General features: G+C 43.6%; 1 protein-coding gene across 4 annotated transcripts in view; it reads left to right on the top strand.

Moving 5' to 3' along the window:
• Positions 1 to 24,757, top strand: part of LOC140190947 (sodium- and chloride-dependent GABA transporter 1) — a 99,125-nt gene that overhangs the window by 36,731 nt on the left and 37,637 nt on the right. For all 4 annotated transcript variants that reach the window (XM_072247942.1, XM_072247941.1, XM_072247943.1 and 1 more), the window contains 8 exons: positions 5,100 to 5,310; positions 10,967 to 11,099; positions 12,627 to 12,761; positions 15,439 to 15,542; positions 17,748 to 17,872; positions 19,680 to 19,792; positions 21,766 to 21,906; positions 24,008 to 24,107. In XM_072247942.1, coding sequence (XP_072104043.1) covers positions 5,100 to 5,310; positions 10,967 to 11,099; positions 12,627 to 12,761; positions 15,439 to 15,542; positions 17,748 to 17,872; positions 19,680 to 19,792; positions 21,766 to 21,906; positions 24,008 to 24,107 — 1,062 coding nt within the window. The remainder of the gene's footprint in view (positions 1 to 5,099; positions 5,311 to 10,966; positions 11,100 to 12,626; positions 12,762 to 15,438; positions 15,543 to 17,747; positions 17,873 to 19,679; positions 19,793 to 21,765; positions 21,907 to 24,007; positions 24,108 to 24,757) is intronic.

The raw sequence follows: 24,757 nt of genomic DNA, 5'->3' as shown, positions 1-24,757 counted from the left end.
CGCAGGCAGCCAGCAAGGAGTTCAATGCTTACAACAGGACTTCCAGGGAGAGCCTGAAGGAGTTGGCAGGGGTACATGTGAATTTTCATCGTGGATGGGAAGCTTCAGAAATGGAATAAATGTCACGGAAAAATCTGTTTAAAAACGAAAGTAACTGAGCAGCTAGATAGGAAACCACCAGGAAGGTGGATCTCTGAGGTTTTATCTTTATTTTGGGGCAGTGTCAGTTGACACCAGTTGCGGAGCTATTGTGTATCTGATTTGGAACTATTGTAAACTTGCGATGAAGTTTTTCTTAAGAAGGAAGCACAAGAGGCCGCAGATCCTGAAACTTGAAGTTATTTCTGAGACATGGTTTTGACCCAAAACAGTAGCAGTTTCTTTCACCTGAACAATGCTGCTTGTCTCGCTGAGTTCCTCCAGCAAACTGTGTGTTTTTCTCTTTAAGCCTCGAGTTCTCTGGAGCTGCCAGTTTGATTTTGACTACAGTGAAGCTTGAATTGAAGATCAGGCTTTAATACCGAAATACAGAGCAGTGGGTGCCGAGAGTTCTCTCCATTTTACTTGACTCAATCCATCAAACTTAATTTTTCTGAATTCTCAGAATGCCATCTGATGATTTAAAATCTCAACAGTTTCTTTACTGTTCTTTAAGAAGCCAGACCTCTTCCCTGGCCTGTTGTCTGACACCAGTGCTCCTGATGAATAACATACTCTGAAAGTACCTTAGCATATAATCTACAAAAAAGAATAAGGAGATTCAAAACAAACTACTCTACTGTGAATGGTTTATTGGGCCTTCTTTTTAAGGCCTATCTTTCTGAGTTGAACCTGCAATCTCTCCCAAGCAACTTCAGGGGACAGCTGTTAAAGCTGGGAGATTTGAGAGTATTACTTGATACGGTGGTAAGGTGGAAATGCACCTCTACCAAAGGAGGTGTAAGGCACTCCTTCCCACTGCTAGCCTGCAGGTCACCCTTGGGCAAGGTGTAGCACCTGCTTAGCACCCCCCCCCCCCCCGAATCAGGATTACATGAAGCCATGGGAGCGGTGGATGGTCAGATGACCACTGACGCCAGGCAGCCAATCTCTGAAAAGTATTGATAATGGCTGGGGTCAACCATTTTTCAAAGGCACTGCCCAGAAGAAGGTAATGGCAAACCACTTCTGTAGCAAATTTTGCCAAGCACAATCGTGATCACGGATAGAGGACCATGATCAGCTGTGTCATAACACGGTGCATAATGAACTTTGGTGCATTCAGATAATCAAAGCTACCTGAGCTAATCTGGACTGCACAATGCTTGGGTACAAACTGCTCATAGGATACCTTAACATTAGCTCCAGATCCCAGGAGATCTGACTTAAGGAGAGAAGCCATCTGCCAACAACTAGTTAATCATTTCCCCACGCTTCAGAATGAAAGCCTAATGTGCAATTACTGGCAGGTACAGGGGGAACCTCCAATGCCTAAGGGGCTTGTTTAGGTGTCTTCCGTCTCTGTTTTGATCTCTAGTTACTTGGAGGAGAACCTCCTAAACGATACCAGACCAACAGTGCCTGGGTTTTGCACTAAAGCAGGTGGAGGTCCTGCTCTAGCCTCTCCAAGAAATCCTTGTATGCTGCCCAATATTTCTGAGATAAAGCAGTGCTGACTGCAAAAGATCGGTGCCTCTAACATGAGTGGAAGCTGCTTTCTATAAGATTTCATGGCATCACGAGGTAAAAGAGGAACTTGGCTGGTTGTAACATTGGAATGGTGCTGCAGCTCATACAGCAGTCACACACCTCTAGTGATCTAGATTCAGTACTGACCCGCTGGTGCTTTCTGAGTGGAGTTTGCAGGTTCTCACTCTGACCTTGTGGGTTCCATTTTCCTCCCAATCTCAAAAATATGCAAGTTAGTACATTAATTGGTTACCTTAAATTACCCCCTCCAGGAGGACCACAAACTTGTCATTGGGTTGGAAGACTCGCATGCCTCAATGATCCAAAGAGCTAGGTTGTGTGGAGTCGGGGCTTTATGCTTTAGCTTTTGATAGTCACCAAAGCCAAACAGGTCAAAGGGCAAAGGCCAGACTAAAAGTCATCTGCCGGTCCTCCAGGTTTGGGGGTTCAGCTCAGGGCCAACAACCCAACTGGTAAAACAAAATTGTTACGGAACCAGCAATGAAGAATCCTTCTACATTTGAGTGTGATGGATTTCCTGATTCTCCACTTGGGACTTGCATGACTGACAGTAAAAACCAAGAGGAAGCTACTGACGTGATGAAGGAAGCCCTGAACGCTACCAGAGATGGAGACTTTATTGCTGCCCTGAACACCAGTAGTGTAACAGGCAGTAACTAACTTAAATTAGTCCAGCACAAATCAGTGGCAGGAGCTGATGTAGTGGTCAGTAATTAACATGTAAGAGGGAGTGAGATACGTAGAAATGAGTGGGAGACTGCATGGACTTGATGGTCCATCTGGTCTCCTGGGTTGTAGGAAATATGACATGATAGTGATAATATCTTACCAAATGTGTTCTATGTTCAAGACTGGAAGAAGGCCATCACATGGGAAAACTTCTGTCGAAGCTATATCTCAAAGAACTTGCTAATTTAGTTGTGACTTGGGATTCTGACGCCGAGGACCACAAAGATGCCAGGTAAAGACGGACCGTCTCGCTGGGTTTGAATGCCTGATGCTGAACAACCCCAGGAGGCTGTACATTGTAAGGGCCCTTGTGGTCAGCTCATGGATTGTTCTGTAAGCAGTCTAAACGATCATATCTCCGCTGATGTAGTAATGACAGCAAGATGCTCTTGTTAAGAAATGTGAAGCAGAACCCAACCAATCAATGGAAATAAAAAAATTGGCCACTCTTTTATCTTCCATTAGAGCTGATGGAAGAACCAACGACCTGAATTAAATTGGAGGTTTGTTGGTATTGACTGTCTCTCATTGTTACTCATTTCTGCTGTGCTATCTCGGAAGTGTATCGGCATTCCTTTATCCTTCATCCCTTTATTATGTGGGAGTTAAAATTAGCGTAGGCTCTTCCAGCTAAAACCTTGAGGTTGTTGCTGCTAGAGTTTGCTTAAAACAGAGTAATAACCAATTTGAAACCTTCCTGACCTACCTATTGTAGATGTTGTCCTTTTTCAGTAGTGGTATGTGTCACTGAAATGAGGTCATGTTCCCTGACAAGCAATTCTCTCCATGCAGTGTGGCATTACTGCTACATCTGGTAGGCTCAAAGGAACTGGTTTAAGAATTCAAACCCAAAAGCAGGACCTGCCATAAATGAATCACTACTGCATTTCCATGAACGTTTGCTTGGTGAAGAGTGCAGAAGAGAATAGAGGGTCTTGTACAACTGACAATGAGGGACCAATGTGACACAGCTAATCAGTCTTACAAATCTGTGACCCTGCCTCTAGCTCAGAGGTTTCCAACCTGAGGTCCATGGACCATTCAGTTAATGATAGGGTCCACGACATAGAGGTTGAGAAACCCCGGTCTAAGTTATGTATGGAAAAACAGTGGTTGAGTAAGTGAACTACAGGAGGGGAAGTTTCCAAGAGCATCTTCGTTCTCGGAGTCCAGCATGTTATTGAACCTCTAGATCTGACCACTTACATTGTAGCTTGTAGAGGGCAGTGGTAGCGCATCCCAACCTCGTGCCCTCCAATGTTGAGAAAGTCCTGGAGATTGTATTCCCTTGCACTTGCTGCCCAATACAGAATCCATTCTGATGTGGAGGGGAGCTCTGTTCTTGATGTGTTTGTGGCCAGGAAGAATCCCAGAATTCTGGTCTCTCATCAGAATGTCTCATAAACAATGTCATAGTTATAGAAGAAAAGCCCATGGAGAAACATTATAAACAAGAGAAATTCTGCAGATGCTGGAAATCCAAAGCAGCACAAAGTGCTGGAGGAACTTGGCAGGTCAGGCAGCATCTATGGAAATGAATAAGCAATAGACATTTCGAACTGAAACCCTTCTTCAGGACTGGAAAGGAAGGGGGGGGCTGCGGGGAAAGATGCCAGAATAGAAAGGTGGATACATGGTCAAGGAGTCAGAAAGCAGCAGGGATCACAGTAAGCAGCAGCGAGAGGGGGTCTCACTGAACTCGCGTTAAAGAGAAGATTCTCTTTGAGGGATGTCTTCTCTGAAGAAATTTAAATCTTCTCTTCAGTGAGACCCACTCTCACTACTCCCCACTGTCATCTCTGCTGCTCTCCAACTTCTCAAACATATATCCACCTTCCCCACCCCCCACCATTCCATTTGGCTGGCTCTCCCCCCACCCCCCCCCACACTCCCCTTCCTTTCCAGTCCTGATGAAGGATCTCGGCTCAAAACGGCAACTGTTTATTCCCCATCCATAGATGCTGCCTGACCTGTTGAGTTCCTCCAGCATTTTGTGTGTGTATGTGTTGCTTTGGAAGAACATGCTACAGTGAAACAGGATTAAGACAGATTTGATTGATGTGTTGAGGGTTGTGCATGATGAATTTGAGTTCTGCATATATTTGTCTTCATTTACTAGTGACACCTATCTATGGATGCTTCATTTGGCACTTGACCGTCTCTGGACCGTTTTGCTACCTAATGTACAAAACAGGTTCATTAGATGTGGCTGAATATGTGAGATAATCTAGTGTCTGTTTTGTGATCCAAATGAGCCAAGTTTTGAGGATTGGAATTGATCTGAAAGCACAGTGCAGTTGAACCTATCCGTAGCATTCACTCGATGATGATGATGATGATAACTTGAATTAGACTCACTAAAATTTACAATTACCCACTTCCTTTCAGTAGAAAACCTCTGAACCAATTGCCTTTGGGCAAGGGCAGTTGGGCATGAGAGAAGAGAAGACCAAATAGACACTTCAAAAGTATCATCTAAATTATTTTATCCCCTTTCATCGTCTGCCATGGGTGGAAAAGGGGGAGGAGAGCCACACAGTCCTCATATGGTTAATGAAGTTGGTTTTCATCCATGAGCAAGGCTTCGTATTGGAACTTCAAGCTCACCGTGACTCAGCCAGGGGCACAAGTGTTCATCGTACCATTCTTCTGTTAATGACCTTCTCTCTAATATTGTGCAGGTGTCGGCGTGGCGACAGTTGTCATTTCATTCTTGCTCTGTACTTATTACAATGTTATTATCACCTGGGCTCTGTACTACCTCTTCAACTCCTTTCGGTCAACACTGCCCTGGCAAAGCTGCAACAATACATGGAACGTGGTGGAAAATTGCTCCAGTGGATTTCCTGGGAATGCCACCTACCTCAAATCAGCCAGTCAACAATTTTTTGAGTAAGTACAACACGGAAATGTCAAAATAGGGGAAAAAATGAACCGTTTGGATATTGTAAAATATGCAGTTCCAGTTATGAGTCTGTCTTTCTCTAAAATGTACCTGCTGAATAAATATCCAACATGGGAGTGACCCTTGCTTCAACTTTCTTTTCTTTTCATTCACCCTACCCAAATGTGTGACGCCAAGGCACCAGCATTAGTCTCAATGTTGTTTGGAGATATTTCCTTTTTTACAAGCCTGCAGTGTTGTTTTCCCCCAAATCAGGACATCACCAATGGTTCTGTTTCTCTAATTGTTTTTCTTCCTTCTATCTGTCTTCTTCATAACACTTGACTTCTAAGAATAGCATTGTGGATGTTCGTAAGGTTCTGGAATGGCAAATCTCCAGTACGATTTCCCACTTCCATGACTAGCTGCGTTCTCACCAAGTTCGGCAAGAACTTGGTGGGCCAGGGGGATTGTACCCATGCAGTTTTGCTCCATGAATCTGACATCTTGATGACTATTTTGCATTGGATACACACATGCAAGTTGTAGATGTACAAGCTTCCTGTAGAACAGGGGTTCCCAACTCTTTTTATGCCATGGACCAATACCATTAGCAAGGGGTCCATAGACCCCTGGTTGCAAACCCCATTGCAGAAGCATAGAAAGAGACATGAAGAATTTAGACCTCCGCACTTCCGTTATTCAGTGAAGTTGTTATAGCTTTGTGACCTGTATCCATATATCTGTTTTATTGGTTATCAGTCTCCAATTTAAAGTTAACAATTAACCTAGGATCAACAGGAACTTTATTTTCTGAACCATTATATTCCTGCCTACATTGATTATTTTCTGTGCTTGATGCTTAATAATCAGAAAGGCTAATAGAATGCCAGTGTGGATTTGTCCTGAACACTAGGCATCACACCTACCAATCACCCTGGTAAGACCACATGTGAGGACTTTAAACAGTACAGGGCACTAAAGCGCAATAAAAAGGGAAAAGTTTTTTTTATTTCAATGATTAATGTACATGGGCACTTGGACAGAGTAGTTTCCTTCCAGGCTTAACGATTCAGGAACAGCTTCTTTCCCTCTGCCATGAATACTACCTCACTACTTTTTTTTCTCTTTTTACTTATTTAATTTAACTGGTTTAATATATATAATAAAAACTAAATTACAGCAAATTTATTTTTTATGTATTGCAATGTACTGCTGCTGCATAACAATGAATTTCATGACATATGCCGGTGATATTAAACCTGATTCTGATTGTTTCAAATCCAAAGTGGATATCCTACTTTTACCTGCATTGAGATCTGTTTTGGTCAGTTGTGTAATCTTTTAATAACTTTAAAATTTATTATAATTGTGTGATTTGCAAATTTGGACATGGGACTTTCTATTCCATGTTAAGTTATTTGCAAATACTCTGGACAGTTACAGTGCCACCTATGATCTGTCTGGTTACTCTTTGGTAATTGTACCAGCTCATTGCCCCTGCTATTGCTTAACCTTCAGTCTAACTTAATCTGTGCCACTTAAGCTAGTCCCATTTGCGAGCATTGGCCCATATCCCTTTAAACTCGGGGATCCCAATTCGGGGTCCACTCAGTTGATGGTAGGGGTCCGTGGCATAAAAAGTGTTGAGAAGCCCTGCTCTAAACCTTTCCTATCTGTGTCCCTGACCGTGTGTTTCCTGTAAGCTGGGGGTTGCACTGTAGCATAGTGGTTAGCATGATGGTTTACAGTACAGGCGACCCAGGTTCAATGCCTGCCATTGCCTGTAAGGAGTTTGTACGTTCTCTCCGTGATAGTGTAGATTCCCTCCCACGGTCCAAGGACCTACTGGTTGGTAGGTTAATTGTAAATTGTCCCATGAATAGGGCAGGATTAAGTTGGGGGATTGGGTGATGCGGCTCGCAGGGCCAGAAAAGCCTATTCCACACTGTATCTCAAATAAATAAATTGTACCTTTCTCTGGCAGCTCATTCCATAGATATTCCACTTTCCATATTTGTGAAAACTTGCCTGTCCCTATAATCCAGTCCCCCTGTCGGATATTATCAATATTACTTGTTGTGCCTGTTCATTGTCTTTCTACAACGCAAAGAAATTATCTCCAGAAGTAATTTTCCACTGCGGAAAGAAACTCCTTTGATATGGCCATAAGGATGCATCCTTTTGAATGTGTATTTTCTCCTTGGGTCTCACCCCCCACAGCTCATGTGAAATAGAAACAGGGTTAGTCCATTTGGCCCCTCGAGATCGCTGCACCGTTTGACCATGGCTGATTTATTTTCCTGCTCGGCCCCATTCTCCTGCCTTCTCCCCGTAACCTTTGACACCTTTACTAATCAACGACCTATCAACCTCCGCTTTAAATATACCCAATGACTTGGCCTCCACAGCTACCTGTGGCAATGAATTCTACAAATTCTCTACTTTATGGCTAATTTATACTCTATTCTTGGTTGGTTGGTGCAACTGTAACGAAATCCAATTTCCCTCGGGATCAATAAAGTATGTCTGTCTGTCTAAAGAAATTCTCTACATCTCCGTTCTAAATGGAGATATTGCTGTTTTGAGGCTGTGCCCTCTGGTCCTAGACTCCCCAATGAAAGGAAATATCCACACCATATCCACTTAATCTCGGCCTTTCACATTTGATAGGTTTCAATGAGATTCCCCCCCACCAAATTCTTCGGACTACCAGCGAGTACAGGCCCCAAGCTTTCAATCACCACTCAGATGATGACCCTTTCATTCTCGTGACTACACGCCATCCTCCGTGTGGAAGTTGTCCCTCACGTGCTCATTTAAAATTTTGCCCTCTCACCTTCAATCTACTCCCTCTTGTTCTTGATTCCCCAATCCTATGAAAAAGACAGTGTGCCTCCACCCTACCTTTGCCCCTCAAGGTTTCAATCTGAAACACCCACCTTCAGGGTAACGCCATGTTGGGTGGACACCTTTGTATTTTGAGGCTGTGCTCTCTGGTCCTAGACTCCCCCACAGTAGGAAACATCCTTTCCAAGTTTCTACATTTCTGCATTCAAGGCTATAGGATTCTAAATTCAATACACTCCAAACCAAAGATAAATGGACTTCATATAACTCAAACCCACAGATACTGGCTTCTCCTTTCCACATCCACTTTATGCAGGCCTTACAATATTTGATAGGTTTTAATGAGATTCCCCTCCTCATCTAAACTCGAATGAGTACAGGCCCAGAACCATCATAGAACATGGCACAGGAACAGGCCCTTCAGCCTGCGGTGTTGTGCCAAACCAATTAAATTAGTAATCCAATGCACATCCCAGGCAGATGGGCAACATCTGAGTTAAAATGGAAAATGTTGGAAGCTCTTAGCAGATCAGGCCACGTCTGTGGAAGGAAGAACAGTGTAAATATTTCCGGTCTCGCATTCTTCTCATGACTGGGAAATAGTTTTCAGTTGCAGAGAAGGTGTGAGAGGAATTAGCATAAACAGTATATAACCTACAGCAGGGGTCCCCAACCTTTTTTGCACTGCGGACCGGTTTCATATTGACAATATTCTTGCGGACCGGCTGACCCAGGGGGGTGGGGGACGGTGTAGGGTTGCCAACAGACAAGAGTAGCAGTCAAATATGTTTACCTAGAGATTACAATGATCATGAAGCCTTGCGCGGGCACCAGTGCGCATGCGTGATTTGCGTGTTTCTACAAATCGTTTTTGGCGATTCTGTTCGGGGGGGTGGTGTTAATCACAACCAGAATCTAGGTGATAAGTGGCTAATACACTCAATTTTGTTTTTAAAAGGGTTTATCTAACAAATTTAATATTAAACACAGTGCATATTTTCCTCACATTAATATAGCGATAAGTCAATTATCAGGGGAGAACAGGGGAGCTTGAAGTAAGTGTTGAACGAACTTCCAGTAGAAGTGGTAGAGGCAGATTCGATATTATCATTTAAAGAAAAATTGGATAGGTATATGGACAGGAAAGGAATGGAGGGTTATGGGCTGAGCGCAGGTCAGTTGGACTAGGTGAGAGTAGCGTTCGGCACAGACTAGAAGGGCCGAGATGGCCTGTTTCCGTGCTGTAATTGTTATATGATTATATAAGTAAGTCAATAGCATCATAACATTTTAAGTAACGTTTGGATATTAAACACACAGCACATATTTTCCCCGTATGAACATATAAAATCATTGCAACACACCAATCTCGCTGAATCAGTGGAGCCCTGGGCTTGTTTCCCTGCAACAAGACGGTCCCATCGAGGGGTGATGGGAGACAGCGATACTCGAAGGAGGTTCCTTATGTCCAGTCTATTCTGCAATTTAGTTTTGGTCGCATTCATTGCAGAGGTATGTTGGAAATGGAAGCAACGTTTTCAGTGCTTTCATGGCTGTCTCAGGATATTTAGACTTGACTTTGATCCAGAATGCCGGCAGAGATGTTATGTCAAACATACTTTTCAACCCGCTGTCATTTGAAAGCTCGAGGAGTTGATCTCCTTCCCGCGCTGACATGGATGACGTGCGGGTAATGGCCTCGCGTGCATAATGGCTCAACAGTGGGCGTGACAGGGAATGAGGAAAGGTGCAGCTGACTCATATCGCCAAATCATATTGTTTCCTCGCGGCCCGGTAGCACATGCTTTGCGGCCCGGTGGTTGGGGACCGCTGACCTACAAGGAGGACACCGAATGGGTTGGTTTTGCCTTTGGAAACAGGTTTTGCTTCTGTCTCTTGTGTATTACTATGAGATGTGTCCAGTAGGCAAGGATTCAGAAAGGCTGAGTCAGGAGCAGTGATAGATGCCGACAGAAATGGGCAGTTCTGTCACAGACAGAATGAGAGCATCATCATCATTGTGCCTTGTTGAATGACATCATCATTATGTGCTGTTGTTATATAAAGTGGGTGATCATGGTCTTTCCGTGACCTTGATTGTTCTTGGCAAATTTTTCTACAGAAGTTGTTTGCCATTGCTGCCTTCTAGGCAGTGCCATTCCAAGCCAGGTGACCCCAGCCATTATCAGTACTCTCCAGAGATTCTCTGCTGTTGTCAGTGGTCACATAACCAGGACTTGTGATAACGACCATCCACCACCTGCTCCCATGGCTTCACGTGACATTGACCAGGGTGGCGGGGGGGGGGGGGCGCAAAACAGGTGCTACACCTTGTCCAAGGGTGCCTGCAGGCTAGCAGAGGGAAGCAGTGCCTTACACCTCCTTTGGTAGAGACGTATATGCACCCTACACCCTACCACCCAAGGTATGGGAGGGAATGATCTAAAGTAGGAGAATTCAATAGTGAATCCTCTAGGCTACAAGATCTCCAGGCAGAAGATAAGGTGTTTGTATCAGAAGCGTGCTTTGAGCCTCGTTATCAGGATGCTGAAGGCCACGGAGGTTAGTGGGGTTAAGATGTTTTGTCATCAAACTCTTAAGGTTGTGTATGGCAGAATTCCACTGTATCTCCTAAAGTACTGGCATGTATTTCCTAGATGGTATTTATTGTGTGTGAAGTGTGACACACCTTCCTATTCTGTCTCTGTGATAGGGCAGTTCATCACAACGTCCTGAAAAATAAATATGCTGTTAAATGTTAAAGTGAATGCCACAGAAGTAACTAAAAGTTCCACACGTTCACTTTTTAAACAGTTACAGATTGCTGGAGATGAGTAATGGGATTGAAGAGATTGGCAGCATCCGCTGGAGCTTGTTTGGCCTTCTGCTCGTGTCCTGGATCATTGTTTACTTCTGTATATTCAAAGGAGTGAAATCAACGGGAAAGGTGAGAAAGGGCAAAAGGGAAGGGAACTGTTTCAACTTAAAAGCTTGCAAGTGAATACTTCACAGAAGGTATTGATCCTTTATTTGAACGCCGGATGAAAGGCTATCATTCCACGTTTAATTTGACTACTGTGTGACCAGCAATTCTGTTTTATCTCCGTTATATAAACAAGGGCTTAAGTAGCGCAGAGGTAAATATTGTCAACGGGCCAGCCATTACTGTCTGGTTTGGTGCAGCATCTTCTTGCAACATACGAAAACTTCAGCAAACTGTCAGGACTGCATTCTGCCATCGCTGTCAGACTTGAATGCCTCCAGGACAACGATGCAGTCAGGAGAGATCATTACCCATTCTACCCAACCGGCAAAGTGCTTTCCCCAAAAGCTCCCCTCGGGGGAGCGCTATCAGGCTATTAAAACAAAAACCTCACACCCATCTGAAAAGGTAGTTAATCTGATCAAATATTCTAGGTGGCTCCCCCACCCTCCTTTATCAGTTACCTCAATCACTTTAAACCACTCAGTGTAATGCTGTTTACACTGTATATACTTGCTGGTATTTATACACATTTTATTCCATACCCATCCTTCTCACTTTATTTTTATATAATTATTTATTCTTTACAATTGGAATGTTGCTGTTGTTGGGTGGCAGGGTGGAGATACGTCTCTACCAAAGGAGGTGTAAGGTGCTCCTTCCCTCTACTAGCCTGCAGGTCACCCTCAGGCAAGGTGTGGCACCTGCTCAGCCCCCCACCCCCACTCCGATTAGGATCGTGTGAAGCCACGGGAGCAGGTGGTGGATGGTCGTATGAGCAGCTGGTACATATCACAAGTCCTTGTTATGTGACCACTGACGCAGGCAGACAATCTCTGAAGAGTATTGATAATGGCTGGGATCACCCATCTTGTAAAGACACTGCCCAGAAGAAGGCAATGGCAAACCACTTCTGTAGAAAACTTTGCCAAGAACAATCATGGTCCTGAGACTGTGATCACCCATGTATTGCGACACAGCACATAATGATAATGATGTTTTTTTTTGTTCCATGGTGCTTCAACACACCACAGCAGTACCTGTAATACCTGTAAATGTATATGACAAATAAAGCTGATCCTTGATCATTTATGTTAGAACTAAAAAATTAGGCTTTTCCTGAATAACAGTTCTTGGTGTCTTTGAGATTCCATTACAAATCATTACTATGAAGTTCACTGAGTGGGGAAATAAGCCACCACTTGCACTCACTGAATGTGGAAAAACTTCCTGCTTTCCAGGTAGAAAGTTGCGCATTTTTTTACTCTTTGAATTGTACAGTCCCCAAATATTCTAGAATATTAAATGGCAAACCACTTCTGTAGAAAAATTTGCCAAAAACCACCATGGTCATGTGACCGTGATTGCCTATGTCATACGACACAGCACATGATGATGAATGTAAAAGGACATTAAGTGTTTTTATCATTTATGTAGGACCCTGTTGTGAATCAGGTTAGAACCAATCTATTCTATCCTCTATCTTCCTAGGTTGTGTATTTTACAGCCATTTTTCCATACCTCATCTTAATGATCCTGCTGATCAACAACATCCAACTACCAGGAGCCAAGGATGGAATCCTCTTCTTCCTCAGACCCAACTGGAGCAAGCTACTAGAAGTCCAGGTACCTACCAGAGTGATTGCTGTGTTTTGATTTTGCCAGCACTGGAAAGTTCTGTAGTTGTCCACTAGGTTGCTGCCTCGACAGATTCTGCAGATGCTGGCATGTAAAAGATGCTGAAGGAACTCGGCAGGTCAGGCAGCTTCTGAGAAGTGGAATAAAGAGTTACCAAGAAGGGTCTTCACTTGAAATGTCAACTCTTTATTCCCCTCCATAGATACTGCCAGAATTGCAGAGTTCCTCCAACATTTTGTGCAGTTTGCTGCAGCTTTATGATTACATTTGTCCATTCAAAAGACCTTGTGGCCCCAATTCAGATTATTCTCCGGTAGATTTTTGTTTTCAGAGTTGTGAGGAGGAAGGAAGTATATTGTATTTTAAAATGACAGGACCAGGACTTTAGTAGAAGACCACCTTTCATATTTCATTTTTATATTTTCTTCTACAGAATGGGGCCATTCAGTCTGCCATGAATCTTTTATTGACTGATTGAGATACAGTGCACAACAGGTCCTTCTGGCCCTTCGAGCTGCACTGCTCAGTAACCCCCAATTTCTTTTTCTTTTTCAATCTTTTTATTAGTTTCAACATCATACACATTACAAAAAAGTACAGAGCAATTGGGATTGTATTAATTAATAATTATATTATAAAAGTATACCGTCAGGTAACACATAGTTAGTAAACCTCCCAAAATCTCACAAATTAACAATAAAATATATAAAGAGTATACATAAAATACAAAAATATTGTTTAAAAAAAACGGAAGAAAAAAATATACATCCCCTTTTTAAAAAAAAAAACTGATCTACCCAAACTAAAAGAAAACTAAGGAAAAGAAAAGGAAGGGCTATTATGATACCTCAGATAGAAACAATAGTGTCGTCACTTCCGCTCCTCTCCCAGTAACCCCCAATTTAACCCTAACCTAATCACTGGACAATTTACAATGACCAATTAACCTACCGACCCGTAGGCCTTTGGACTGTGGGAGGAAGCTGGAGCACCTGGAGGAAAGCATGCAGTCACGGGGAGAACGTACAGACAGTGGTGGGGGATTGAACCTGGATTGTCTGTACTGTAAAACATTGTGCTGGCTGTGCTGCCCTGTCCTGTGCCAACTCACTGAGTAATCCCATCCTCTGTTTCCACTCTCTCTTTCATACTGAACCCTTGGGAATAATGTACAGTGGCCGAGTAACCTAGCAACTAGCACACTGTAGGCATTTAAAAGGAAACCAGAGAAGCGAAGGGAATGTAGTGGCTGCCAGAACACGCAAGCTGCACACTCTAAGGATCCAACCTGGTTACGAGAGTTATGAGGGTCCTTGTCACCCTCTGGACTGTGGGTACCTTCCACACTGGAGAAGGAAAGTTGGATATAAAAGGCAAAAGATGTGAGAGAGAAGGAAAGGAAAACTGGTGCATGTACTTCATGTTGTTAGATAGGAGGGAAGTGAGCAGGATGATTTACAAGGCACATGAAACTAGGTTTACCTTCCTAACCAGAGGGTTATGTTAAGTGAAAACATGGGTTTTGGTAGTAAAAGAATTTGGACTTAGAAATTTGGTGATGTGGCAGGGGTTTTGCATGAGGAGAGACTGGGTTGACCAGTTCAGCATGAACTTCAGTTTAGATCAAAGAGAGGCATCCCCTTATAGTTTATAAGATACTGCTAAGTTTTGACAAGATACAGGGAATATTCCCTATGGATAAGAATGGGTTAGTTTTGATTTGGAATGGGATGTTAGTGTCAGGATAAGGACAACACGGGTAGTAACGTATGGGATTTCACACCACATGGGTCTGCACAGGGTGATAACGTGTGGAATTTCACACCACGTGACTGCAGAGGCTGTGGTGCTGAATATATTAAAGCAGGAAGCAGATGAATGTCTTGAAAAGACATCAGGGAACAGGAGACAGAAACAAGATCAACCTTGATCATATTGAATGGCAGTGCATGCTCGAAGGGCTGAATTTTTTTCTTTGCCTGTTACGTGGCTGGCGTTTAAGGCAGCAATGAAGGTCCTCCATCTCTGGTGCTGTTCAGGGCTTCCTTCATCATGTCAGTATCTCAGTTTTCATTTTCATTACTGTCAGTCATGCAAGTCCCGGGTGGAGACTCAGGAATACCATCACACACAGATGTAGAAGGAGTCTTCATTGCTGTTTCCATAACAATTTTGTTTTACCAGTCAGGCTTTTTGGCCCTGAGCCGAACCCCTGAACCTGGAGGACCAGTGGACCACTCTTAGTCTGCCCTCTACCCTTTGACCTGCTTGCCATGGGTGACCCTACCAAGAGCCAAAGCACAAAGCCCAGACTCCAGCCAACATAGCTCTCCAGGTCATGGAGGCATGCAAGCCTCCAAAAAGGTTCCTCACGACAAGGTCTGGACCTCCTGGACGAAAGGGCCAAATAGCCTATTCTTATTCCCTATGTTGACTTGGCAGATGCCAAAGCCTTTGTGGAGAGAGAAAGAAAATTTAATATCAGAATTTTAGCATCTGCAATATTTTTCCCACTATCACTGACTGATGCTAACGTACCACCACCTCTGTCCATAGAATCAGAAGCAGTTTTATGATCACTGATGTATGTTGTGAAATTTGTTTATATTTTATATACAGTATATTACTTGTATATCATTCTTAACTGTCTGCATTCTTGCCACAGGTATGGGTGAACGCTGCTGCACAGATTTTTAACTCGATCGGAATTGGGTTTGGCAGCATGGTGTCTTTGGCCAGTTACAACAAGTTCAATAACAACATCCTCAAGTAAGAAACTGAACTTCTGATCAGTGTTTATATTAAAAATGGTAGCATTTGTATGTTAAGAACACCAGCAGAGTTAAATGTGATGAAAGAAGTTTCTTTGTGAGGGATTCACAAGTAATGAATCCCTGCTTGGGTAAAGTAGTCAGAACTTGCAGCCACTGAAGAAATTCTGTCCGCAGAGTTAAATATTTAAACAGTGAATGATATCAAAGTTCAAAGTATGTCTACATTACACAACCTTGAGATTTGTCTCCTTGCAGGCAGCCACAAGACAAAGAAACCCAAAAGAGCACTTTTTTTTTAAAAAAACAGACTTTCAAACACCCAATGTACAGAGAGAAAAAAGAATGAATCATACAAACAATAAATGCAAGCAAATAGCGTTCTGAACTGAAGTCCACAAAGCAAGTCTGTCCACAGACCCGTAGTTCAGCACGGAGCGGATCAGTGAGATCCATCACTCGTATTGGGCCCCGACACCCTGACCTTTTCAATCTGGCCCGGCGCCTGAATCGTTCTGGTCCAAACATCAGGTTCAGTTGCTTCAATACGTTCTGGGGGCTGGACCCCACCCCTCGATTCAGCCTCTACCCACCCTGTCCAATTTGACCCGTCACTGAAATCGTCGTCCAAACATCGGGTTCAAGAAATCAACGTGCAAATATGTAATGGATTGTGCATGCACAAGATAATTGAAAGGACACTTAATGAAGAAAGGAGACAGTGTTTGACATGTGGGGGGGGGGGGGACTGTAGTCTGCAGGTCACCTGGGTAGAAATGTGAGCAATTTAGTTCAATCTAAAGATGTACGAGAGCATCCATTTGAAGAGGCGCAACGGACAAGGGAATGAGTATACAATAACTTGGCAGAGATTCAGTTAGGACATAGACACAAGAGGTACTGCAGATGCTGGAAATCTACAACAATACACACGATGTGCAGGTCAGGCAGCATCCGTGGATAGGAATATGGGATTAATGGATTTGTGCATGTCAGTGATTTAGACTGTGGTACTAATAGATTTGTGGCTAAATTTGCCGATGATACAAAGATAGGTGGAGGAGTGGGTAGTGTTGAGGAAACAGGGAGCCTGCAGAGAGACTTAGATAGTTTAGGGGAATGGACAAAGAAGTGGCAAATGAAATACAATGTTGGAAAGTGTATGGTCATGCACTTTGGTGGAAGAAATAAATGGGCAGACTATTACTTCGATGGGGAGAGGATTCAAAGTGCAGAGATGCAAAGGGACTTGGGAGTCCTCGTGCAGGATACCCTAAAGGTTAACCTCCAGGTTGAGTCAATGGTGAAGAAGGCGAATGCAATGTTGGCATTCATGTCTAGAGGTTTAGAATATAAGAGCAGGGATGTGATGTTGAGACTCTGTAAGGTACTGGTGTGCTGTTTTGAGCTCCTTATTTGGAGAGGGTTCAGAGAAGATTCATGAGAATGATTCCAGGAATGAAAGGGTTACCGTGTGAGGAACATCTGGCAGCTCTTGGGCTGTATTCTCTGGGGTTCAGGAGAATGAGGGGGGATCTCATAGAAACATTCTGAATGCTAAAAGGCCTGAACAGATTAGATATGGCAAAATTATTTCCCATGGTAGGGGAATCTAGGACAAGAGGGCACAACTTCAGGACTGAAGGACGCCCATTTAGAACAGAGATGCGGAGAAATTACTTTAGCCAGAGGGTGGTAAATCTGTGGAATTTGTCATGAGCAGCTGTGGAGGCCAAGTCATTGGATGTATTTAAGGCAGAGATAGATAGGTTCTTGATTAGCCAGGGTGTCAAAGGGTATGGGGAGAAGTCGGGAGTGGCGATGACTGGAAGAATTGGATCAGCCCATGATTGAACGGCAGAGCAGACTTGATGGGCTGAATGGCCTACTTCTCCTATATCTTGTGGTCTTATGGAATAAACAGCTGACGTTTCAGGCCAAGACCCTTGATCAAGAGTTTGATCATGTGTATTTAATATTTCAATAATATTAGAATAACAACACATCAGAACATCCATAGGGAACTCATTTTCGGGGTGGTGTCTTGTGAGAACCTGTAAGAGTTGCCCAGTTCTGAATTGATACAACGCTGTGACTTTAATTGCCAGCTCTGCATATAACAACAGATGGGAAATTATTTTTGGTGGATGTTTCTCCTCATGCATGCATTACATGGCTGAACTTGGCTTTGTTCTCCTCCCAGGGACACAGTGGTCGTCGCAGTGATAAACTCGCTGACAAGTATCTTTGCAGGATTAGTTATTTTCTCTGCCATTGGATACATGAGCCACATTTACAAGCTGCCGGTTGAGAATATTGCCACTGACGGTGAGTCTGCAGATCACCCCTGGGTCTTGGATTGTTCATGCGGCTTTATCTGCAGTAGAATAAGTCGCAGACTTCATCCACATTAACAAGGCTAAATAGATTTACTATATAGGCATTTGGGGGCCAAAGCCAACTTAATATTCCAGTCTACCCCATGTGAGAACTAACCTCCACGAGGCCCACAAACTTGTCATTTGGTTTGGTTGCTACATGCCTGCAATGACACGGAGAGCGATGTTTACTGGAGTGGAGGCTTTATGCTTTGGTTTTTGCCAGGGTCAGCCATGCCAAACCACTCATAGGGTAGACACCAGACCAAGAGTGGTCCACTGGTCTTCCAGGTTTGGGGGTTTATCTCGGGGTTCATCAGCAGCCCTGACTTGTCAAACAAAAATGTTACAGAAACAGCGATGAAGATTCCTTCTACATCTGAGCACGAGGGTTTTCCCAAGTCTCTAGCCAGGACTTCCACGGCCGACAACAGTGAAAGCCAACAGGAAGCTGCTGGCATTGTGAAGGAAGCCCTGAACACCGCCAAGACCAAGACCAAAATTGTTCCATTTACAACACCAGCAAGCCAGGAACACCTGAGACCAAAGACAACTGGGCACCGTACCATGCAGGCAGAAATGAGGACCCTGAACCACACCTGGGGCTCAGAGAAGATAGCCAAGGACAGACAGAGATGGAGGGCCAACAGTATCAGTAAATTAGTAACTCAAGGCTTTGGAAGTGCACAAGGTGGGAGAAGATAGATGTGTATTTATTAAAAGTAACTATCACAGATCCCCTGTGATTCTTGACTATTGATTTTAAAAACTGAAATTCATAAAACAAATCTCTCACCATCATTATTTTGTGCCTTTCGTTTGACTTGGGCGATCGTGATTCCATGACCATGATTGTTCTTGGCAAATTTTTCTACAGAAGTGGTTTGCCATTGCCGCCTTCTGGGCAGTGTCTTTACAAGACGGGTGGCTCCAGCCATTATCAATACTCTTCAGAGATTGTCTGCCTGTGTCAGTGGTCGCACAACCAGGACCTGTGGTGTGCACCAGCTGCTCACACGACCATCCACCACCTCCTCCCGTTGCTTCACACGATCCTAATCGGAGTGGGGGTGGGGGGCTGAGCAGGTGCTACACCTTGCCCAAGGGTGACCTGCAGGCTAGCGGAGGGAAGGAGCACCTTACACCTCCTTTGGTAGAGACGTATCTCCACCCCGCCACCTGCCAATATATATCCCATAGTCTTCGAAAATGCAAAATGATTAAAAATCTGTCAGGTAATAAATGAGAGCTTTATGTAACTCCACTTAATTCTCCTGCCATGTCTGAAGGTCTTTTTGTTTTTAGAATGTTACTTTATCAGTAGCAACACTATGGTAGGATTTGACCACTTCACCAACAATATAGATTCAGGAGGAGACAGCAGGGAGGAAAAGTGTGGGAGTTGGCATTTGAAAGTTTAGCTTTGTCACCTGACTCAGACTGTAGCTTTGCTGATACTTCACAGAACTGATGCAGGTACAGGACAGGTGAAAAACCAGGGTTAGTTGGGGCTGATATTTGGCAATCAGGCCAAGGCAGAAGGGAGTGTAAACCTTAAGGGAGGATCAGAAGGAAAATTCCATTTGCAGCTGATAAAGACTGGCAGGATTTTTAAACAAGTCTTCTCGACCTCATGGTCACGCTAGTTGGGCAGAGAAATATAGTAGCTGTTACATCAATGCCAAAAGAGTTGGGAACGTTTGGGAGTGACTGTGGTGCAATGTTTTGTCTAATCCATGTCTTACTGTCTCCCGCAGGCCCGGGACTAGTGTTTGTTGTTTACCCAGAAGCATTTGTAACGATGCCCATTGCCCCGATGTGGGCCACTCTCTTTTTCTTCATGCTTCTCTGCTTAGGAGTGGACAGCCAGGTGAGAAGCCAGAAGCAAGATGCAAAGATTCTTGATAAAGATTAGATTTATTTATCACAAGTATCGTACTTCAAAGCGTACAGTGAAATGGGTGGTTTTGTGTCAATGACAAACACAGCCTGAGGATGAGCTGAGGGAAGCCCACGAGTGTCACCACACTTCCTGCTCCAACATAGCATGCCCGCAGCTTTCTAACCCTAACCCTGTGGAAAGTGGGAGAAATCGGAGCACGTGGAGGAAATCCATGCAGTTCTACCACTCACCTACACACCAGGGGCAATTTCATCATCAGCATTACAGTATAAGTGGTCTATACATGACTATGATTGTTCAAGGCAAATTCAAGAATCCAGAGCAATCTTGGTGAATCTAGAGCAGCATTTCTCAACTCTTTCCCCCCACTGATTCTGCCACAAGGGGCAATTTCATCATCGTCATTATGTGCCATGTCATATAACAAGGATGATAATGGTCTTTCCATGATCATTATTGTTCTTGGCAAAGTTTCCTACAGCAGTGGTTTGCCATCACCACCTTCTGGGCAGTGTCTACAAGACGGGTGACCCCCGGCCATGATCAATACTCTTCAGAGATTGTCTGCCTGGTGTCAGTGGTCGCATAAGCAAGACTTGTGATGTGCAGCAGCTGCTTATATGACCATCCACCACCTGCTCCCATGGCTTCACGTGACCCTGATCAGTGGTGGGGGGGGGGGGGGGAGGGACTAGGCAGGGGCTACACCTTGCCTAAGGGTGACCTGCAGGCTAGCAGAGGGAAGGAGCTCCAAACACCTCCTTTGGTAAAGACGCACCTGGACCCCGCTGTCCAAAAGGGCAATTTACCGTGGCTAATGAACCAACCAGCCCGTACAACTTTGAGCTGTGGGAGGAAACCAGAAGGCCTGGAGGAAACATGGATTGTAGGGAGAGAATGAATACGCCACACAGACCAGACTGGAAGTCAAAATTGGACCCAGGATGCTGGAGTTGTGATGCGGTATCTGTGCATTACTGTTTGCCTTCCCCTTGCTGACGGTGGTCAGAAAACAATTACAGATTAATGAGTGCGGAATTCACTTTGGAACTTACTGTTCAACACTTTTCAATAAGTGTGCTGTTTAGTGGGGCAGGTGGCAGATACAGAGAGATGTCCTTCTAATGAACAATGTCTCTTTAGAGCAGAGATGAGGAGGAATTTCTTTAGCCAGAGGGTGGTGGAATTCATTGCCACAGGTGGCTGTGGAAGCCAAGTCTATTTAAAGTGGAGATTGATAAGTTCTTGATTAGCAAAGGGGTCAGAGGTTAGAGGAGAATGGGGTTGAGAGGGTTAATAAATCAGCCATGATGGAATGGCCGAGCAGGCTGGATGGGCCGAACGTTTTAATTCTGCTCCTATATCTTATGGCCGTGCCAGTTTAGGTCAGTAACCTTTTGGCACGGACTGCCCTCTCTACCCCTGTTTGACGCAAGTCCATACGTCCATCTGCAGCAGACTCTCACTTCTGTGAGGGCTATGACAAAGCGCAATGTCTCAGTCCGACAGATCTAAGTACTTCAGTTTGTGCCCCACTCCACAGACCTGAGGATCAAACTCAGGCACCCAGTCTAGTGTACACATTTTACCACTGAAACTTTAAACCAAGAGATCCCACAAAGACGAGCTGGGACTGTCATTCCATGGTAACCAAGCCATTATTTTCTCCCAAGCAACTTTGATCAAAGCAAAAGTGCCTGATTGTGCCATCTTGTTACCTATGGCCGTTTTCTGTATGTAAACCAGCAGAGACGTTTCCATTTACCAACACGTCCATGCTTCTGAACTGCAGAGTGCTCTCAGTATAACACAGGGATGCAGATGGTTCTGGTTTGTAGTTTTAATGCAAATTCTTCCTGCTGTAAACAGCTTTGCTGTGAATGTTTTTGAATCTGTGCATCTTCTTTGTGTTAATACACCTCTTTATTTTGTCCTCATAGTTCGCCATGGTGGAGGTGATGGTGGTCAGTCTAATGGATAGCTGGGGGAAGGGTCTTCTCCGCTTCTTCCGACGTAAAGAAATGGTGGTTCTTGCTGTCTGTTTTGTAGCCTTTTTGCTTGGGATTCCCAATGTCACCCAGGTACTGTTCTTCCTTCAAAATTCATGAAGATTAAAGTGCCCATACTGTATATCACCTTATACAATCTTGAGATTAATTTTCTTGCAGGCATACTCAATAAATCCATAATAGAATAATAACCATAACAGAACCAATGAAATTTTGCACCAACTTGGGTGTTGAACCAGAGTGTAGGAGACAACAATCTGCAAATACAAAAAGAAAGAATAATAATAAATCAACGATTATTATAACAAATATGAGATGGAGTCCTTGAAAGTGAGTTCACAAGTTGTGGAAATATTTCAGTGATAGGGCAGGTGAAGTTATTGCCTTTGGTTCAAGAGCCAATGATGGTTGAGGGGTAATAACTGTTCCTGAACCTGGTGGTGTGAGTCCTGAGGCTCCTGTAGCTTCTTCCTGATGGTTGAGGCATAATAATTGTCATTGCTATCAATAACGATCGTAAAATGGATTACTTAGTAGATGTGCAGGATAACTGCTGCGATTGGATGTTGTATGTGATCCTTATCCATATGTGTTTAGTGTAAACCAAGAATGTTGAAGATAGATGATAGTCATCCATCTGAAATATTACCCCTGTTTCTCTCTCCAGAGATGCTGCATGGCCTGCAGAGTATTTCCAGCATTCTGTTTTTATTTCAGATTTCCAGCATCTGCAACATTATACTTTTTGACATTGGTACAATGTGCTGGTGAAGTGGACAAGATAACTTGCTAATAAATTAAGCGTTGCACTCATTATTTTTTTAAGAGTAATTCAGGTTGTCCCATTTTCCATCATCTGCAACAGAGTATTTTTCCCCTTTTATCTTGTAGCTGTGATTCTGCACAGTATAAATCCACTGGGCTGGGGCCAGGCAGCCAACCTCTCCTTCACACACATGGTGTTGTACATCATAGAACTGGGCCATTGGCCCTGCCAACTTCATGCCAGCACAGTATAAATCCATTGGGTTTGGCTGGCCGGGCAGCCAACATCTACTTCACATTCATGGAATTGTACAGCATAGAAACAGGCTAATCAGCCCACCATCTCCATGCCAGCCAATTTGTCCATCTATATCAATCCCATTTTCTTGCATTAGGCAAGGTGCAGAAGGGTATTGACCTATTCAACTGCCTTTTTAAACCTAGATATTGTATCTTATTTTAACATCACCTCTGGCTCCAGATAACAACCTCCCTCTGTGTAAAAGGGAAAAAAAAAGTCTGTTTTTTGTCCTGAATTGCATGGCCAACATTGGGCCTGAACCAGTCTTTAATTCACAATAAATTACTTGGTTGTGTACTATTCTTGTATTATGTCCTCAGTCCTGCGTGTGTTTTCTGACACTGTCCTGCTACCTCATGTAGCTCTGCCCCAGCTACAATGCTGGAATTCACAAATGGTGCAGGGAACAGCTGTGCAGTGATCAGACTGAAACTACCAAATACAGCAGATCCATTCGATTCTGATCTTCTCTTATTTTGCTTTTAGAATGTAGTAGCCTTGAGATTGCTGAAACGTGTGTTAAACTTTGCCTTTGTACAACAAAACAGATCAGTAGCGTTTAGCTTAACACTATTACCACATCAGTGACTCGGGTTCAATCCCACCGCTGTTTGTACGTTCTCCCCTTGACTGCGTGGCTTTGCTCCAGATACTTCAGGCCCTTTCACGTTCTAAAGGCGTACAGGGTAAAAACTCAAAAGTTCAATGTAATTTTATTATCAGAGTACACATATGACACCCCATAAAACCCTGAGATTAATTTTCCTGTGGGCATACTCAGCAGATCTATAGAATAGTAACTATAACAGGATCAACAAAAGATCAACCAGCAGAAGACAACAAACTGTGCGAATGTAAATAAATAACAAAAAATAATGAGAACATGAGATAATGAGATAAAGAGTCCTTAAAGTGAGATAATTGGTTGGGGAAACATTTCAATGGTGGGCAAGTGGGTGTAGTTATCCCCTGTTGTTCAAGAGCCTGATGGTTGAGGGGTAGTAACTGTTATTGGGTTAATTGGGTGGTACGGGCTTCTTACCGTGCTGTATCTCTAAGTAAAAAGATTAACTCTTTTTTTGTGTGTTGTTGTTTTTTTTTTAAAAGGGTGGAATTTATTTCTTCCAACTAATGGATCACTACACAGCCGTTGTGTCTCTCATGTTTTTGGCTTTTTTCGAAGTCGTCGCCATCTGTTGGCTTTATGGTACAGTCTTCATTTTACCTTCTTGACACCGATAAGTCTTTGGCGTGCTCTGCCCTTTCTTGCTTTAATTTGTCCAGCTCTTGCCCTCAGCTTCAACCAGTTTCACAGTCTAGCTCCACTGTTTCTTCTTTCTGCCCTCAAGCTCGTCACACTAGCACAGATAAGCTAAAGGACTGTCCTAGCATAAAGGAGGAAGATGAATTGCGAACAAGCCTCCTTAATTAACCTTAAGCCAGCAAAGTATTCTTCTACCAAACATTAGAATTCTCAAGTGTATTCTAGCATTGCCCGGCCCTGCACTAATCCCATCCCACTAACGTGGCATGTACTGGACTCCAGGTATAATCTTTACACCATCTTCATTCCAAGAGAAGAGCACAATGTTGTTACGGTGAACAGAAACTGTGATAAGATTTAATATGGGTTCAGACAGTTGAAGTTTGGATAGCAAGGGATGTACATGATATTGTGGGCTGAAGGGCCTTTCCTGTACTGTACTGTTCAAAGGTTCATGTAATATCAGAGAATGTATACAACCTGAAATTCGTAATCTTCACAGACATCCATGAAGCCCCATAGAATGAATGGTAGAAACATCGAAGCCCCAAACCCCGCCCCCCACCCTTTGCAGAAGCAGCAGTAAAAGCATT

This window comes from Mobula birostris, chromosome 31, assembly GCF_030028105.1.
Source record: "Mobula birostris isolate sMobBir1 chromosome 31, sMobBir1.hap1, whole genome shotgun sequence".
Taxonomy (NCBI): Eukaryota; Metazoa; Chordata; class Chondrichthyes; order Myliobatiformes; family Myliobatidae; genus Mobula; species Mobula birostris.
The sequence above is the reverse complement of the archived record's forward strand: the minus strand, read 5'-3'. Positions and strand labels throughout refer to the sequence as shown.